General features: G+C 33.4%; 1 protein-coding gene across 1 annotated transcript in view; it reads right to left on the minus strand.

Moving 5' to 3' along the window:
• LOC106690678 (serine/threonine-protein kinase SIK2-like) overlaps nucleotides 1-3138 on the minus strand; it is a 55497-nt gene extending 52359 nt beyond the window's left edge. The window contains exon 1 of the mRNA XM_014436186.2: nucleotides 3073-3138. Coding sequence (XP_014291672.2) covers nucleotides 3073-3133 — 61 coding nt within the window. The 5' untranslated portion in view covers nucleotides 3134-3138. The remainder of the gene's footprint in view (nucleotides 1-3072) is intronic.
• Nucleotides 3139-3989: the final 851 nt, after the last annotated feature.

The raw sequence follows: 3989 nt of genomic DNA on the forward strand, positions 1-3989 counted from the left end.
CGGGGGGTGCGGTCAGCAAAGAACAACATAAATAAACAAAACCATATTTATTTATTTTATGCCGACGTTTCGACCTGCGTTTCAGGTCTTCATCAAAATCGTTTTTATTTGATTTCTAATAATAATAATAATAATAATAATAATAACATTTTTATTCAATGTTGCTTCAACAAAAGAGATCATCAGTTAAACTTCAAAATGGTGACCTCTTTGATTCATAATTATTATATAATTGTACCTAGAACCGTTTTAGATTCAGACACTACTTTTTCAAATTTTTCATTAACCTATTAAAAAACAGTTAACTGAAACTTTTGTATAAATTACACCGAAGATATTGGTTCACCAAAATAAATTCACAAAATGTTGATTCCTAATTGTTCGGACAAAATTTTTTATTATAAAAACTATAACTCAGGAACTCTTGGACGTACAGATGTCTGTCAACAATTTTTTGTGATATTTTCACTTGAAAATGAATTTTGCATATGAAATTTTGTCCGAACGACTTGTGATCAATTTATTTTAGCAAGATCTTAAAAACTAATACTTCTACGAAGACAAACGTCATCAAATACTTTATAGCACATTAAACTAGCTTTTGAGTTCTCATAGACGTCTAATAGAAGATCTCATGGTTCCTAAGATATAGATGCTCCCCCCCCCCAATAAATTGACTAATTACTAATTCTTTATCTCAAAAACTATGGAACGTAAACAGGTCTGATGGGTCTCATATTTTAGTAAATTTATTCTTCTTTAAATGATGTTTTGTTAGTTTTTTAAGTGTTGTTAGTATTTTTAAGATATAGAGCTCCGAATGAAAAAATATTTTTTTTTAACTTTTTGAATTAGGCGCCATTTTGGAATCATCCTTACTAAACTTGGCAGACATCAATATTCTCTAGTAATTACAAGTAGTTTATAGTAAAGCATTAAAAATTTGGGGTAAAATAATTTTTTCTCCTCTTTGACTCGTGTACTGGTTGTCGAAGATTTGTGTCCACTCCATCCGGTACATTATTGTACGATCTACAGGTCACACTCATCTCCATATCATGGTCAACCCATTTTAGTCTTTGGACCATGTTGCAGATTTCCTTGTTGAGCCGAAGTAGTTCTTTGTTTTTTCTACGTCTCTAACGACTATTCTCACCTCAGATTCTACTCCTAATTACTCTGTGAAATGGGATAGAAAGCAGACTCTTTTTCCTGCTGAAATTCTTCTTCTCACCTCCTTTTCCTCGTTCATACATATAAATTTACATTAAGTAAATGGGATATTACTTTATTCAATCTACTATTATCGTTTCTTAGTGCTATCGAAACTGCCTGTAGCAAATCCCTTTCGTTTAATTTAGGACTGTAGAAAGGACATTGTCGGAAGATATGTATTATCGGTAGGGTGTTATTGTTGGGATTTGGGGAATACGTCTTCAGTGATTAGACGAAAAAAAAATCTGACTTCTATGTCCAACCAGGACCAATGTTTATAAATTTTAGTTTACTCGGAGGTGTAGCGAGCTGAAGAACCAATTCCTTCATCGCTTCCCGCAAGAGAGCACTAGCCATGTTTGCATAATGTTGATTTATTAATTTTATTGTAAATAGTTTAATGTACTGATGTATAAACCATGTAAATATTATCATAATTGTAAAGAACTATTTCAATAAATAAACGTAAACAACAGAATATACTGATTCTCAGTAATGCAATTTCTTACAGGCTGGGCTACTCACCGCGTTTGTATTCTTAGCAGATTGATTCCTCACCTTCTCCATTCCTCCAAGGACCTTCGGCTCGTACCCGTAGGATTTAGGAATCTCTTTCGTGACTGTAGGCTCTTTCTCTGTAGAGCGAAGTTTCCATCCTTTGAGGACCTACCCTACTACCTATCCTGTATGAATACGCATTGTCAAGGCCTTCAGGTATAGAGTAATTGGAGTCAGGACCACCAAATCCAACTCATCCAAGTCGTCAAAGGAGGATTTTCTATTCCCTGTAGATTTGTATTTCAGTGGAACTAGTGGTTTAAATAGGGCCTTAGCACGAACTGGATTCCACCAACTTATATCCAGATATCCATACGCAATGAATTAAATTTCTGTTATGATACATATCTTTGCTTACTTATCTATATATTAAAAAAACTTAAAATAAATGTCAGGGTAGTATCCTTGGTCCTAGACTTTATACAGTTTTCACAGCTGACACTCTAACCCATCCTAACACAATCCTCACCACGTATGCCGATGACACATGTCTATTGTCAGTGAACAATGATCCTTACATTGTATCCCAAACCCTCAAATCCCACATCACCACCCTTGAAGAATGGTGCCAAAACTGGAGGATTAAAATAAATTCCAATAAATCTAACCAAATCACATTTACCCTTCGACGTAAACCCATGACCTCTTGCCGTACAGTATCCTTTAATAATACCCCACTTATTCCTGTTGAACAGATCCGTTACTTAGGACTACGTCTCGACAAATGACTGACATGGAATCCTCATACAAGGCTGAAAAGACAAGAAACTGCTCGTAGATTTCGACTATTGCAACATTTACTAGACAAACGGTCTAAATTGCCAATCCTCAATGCCAAGCTCAATGTTCCATATGTTGCCGATTTGGCCAGAACCAGATACCGTTCCTTCCATAATAAACTTCTCAACCACCCAAATCCACTTGTTTCTAACCTGGCTTCTCCTTCATTACCTAATAATCCTCCTAGGCGTCTGAAAAGAAGATGGCCTCGAGATCTTCTCCTCCAGAAATGTTATTGGAGTTCTATCAGTGGGTGGATTCTCCACATGTTTTTATTATGTCACTATGTCACCTACAGCAAATTTACTTGTTGTATATATGTGTATACAGTTGTAACTATCAATAAATAAATTATTAAAAAAAAAAATAAATGTTTCTTTTGGGCTGCTTTAAAATGGTTTAAGAGTAAATCCATATTACTTGTTAAAACTAAAGTTTTTATACATTTATATGTTCCTTTTTTCGTACATATTATGATGCTGTTTTTAATTTTAGAAAAAAAATATTCATATTACTCACCAAATATCTCTCCTTGACTGGCGTACTCCGAGACTATATAGATCATGTTCTTCGTTTCCATGACCTGCAAAACAGAGAAAGAAATATTAATACAAATCTGAGTAAACATTTAAGGATTTAAATTAATGAACAGTGTCTGCACTTCACAAAAATGTAACGTCAAGGAAAGCTCTCCTATATATCCCCTTAGAGTGAGCCTTGATAGTGGGCTAGGCTTGTCAAATATAAAAGACTGTAATGAATGGAGAAGTTTGTCGGGGGGTGCGGTCAGCAAAGAACAACATAAATAAACAAAACCATATTTATTTATTTTATGCCGACGTTTCGACCTGCGTTTCAGGTCTTCATCAGGGCTATAGAACAAAAGAGATAACAACAACATTTAGAGTAACATACAATTGAAAAGGAAAAGTATACAATTAGTAATTGTTTTTGAATGTTGTCAGTAAGATAGGGTATGTAAGGTAATGATCTGTATAGGGAAATGGCAAAGATTACAGAGAATTTTGTGTAGATGGGGTACGGTTTTTATAATTGTAAAAGAGTTGGTCGATGATTTTTGGAGGGAAGTTGTTGTTTAAGAGAATTTGTTCAATGCGGAGATAGTTATTGTCTAACTTCATTTTTCATTATCTGTCATAATGTTCAATGTGTAGATTCAATTTATTTATTTAATTTTTATTTATTTTTTATAATACATATCGTCTTACCTACATGATATTATATTTCATCTGCCACTGTTTTCAATTTACTACCATACAATTCCACGAATATCAATCAATTAAAATTTTGTACTATCCAATTATCAGATATCAATTTTTATCATTTATGATTTAATTCAATATTTTGTATAATTCTAAATTTGTTTGTATACTATTCCTATGTTACTCTAAATGTTGTTGTTATCTCTTTTGTTC

The sequence above is a fragment of the Halyomorpha halys genome, unplaced genomic scaffold (genome assembly GCF_000696795.3).
Source record: "Halyomorpha halys isolate HHAL.00 unplaced genomic scaffold, Hhal_1.1 Scaffold1805.1, whole genome shotgun sequence".
Lineage (NCBI taxonomy): Eukaryota > Metazoa > Arthropoda > Insecta > Hemiptera > Pentatomidae > Halyomorpha > Halyomorpha halys.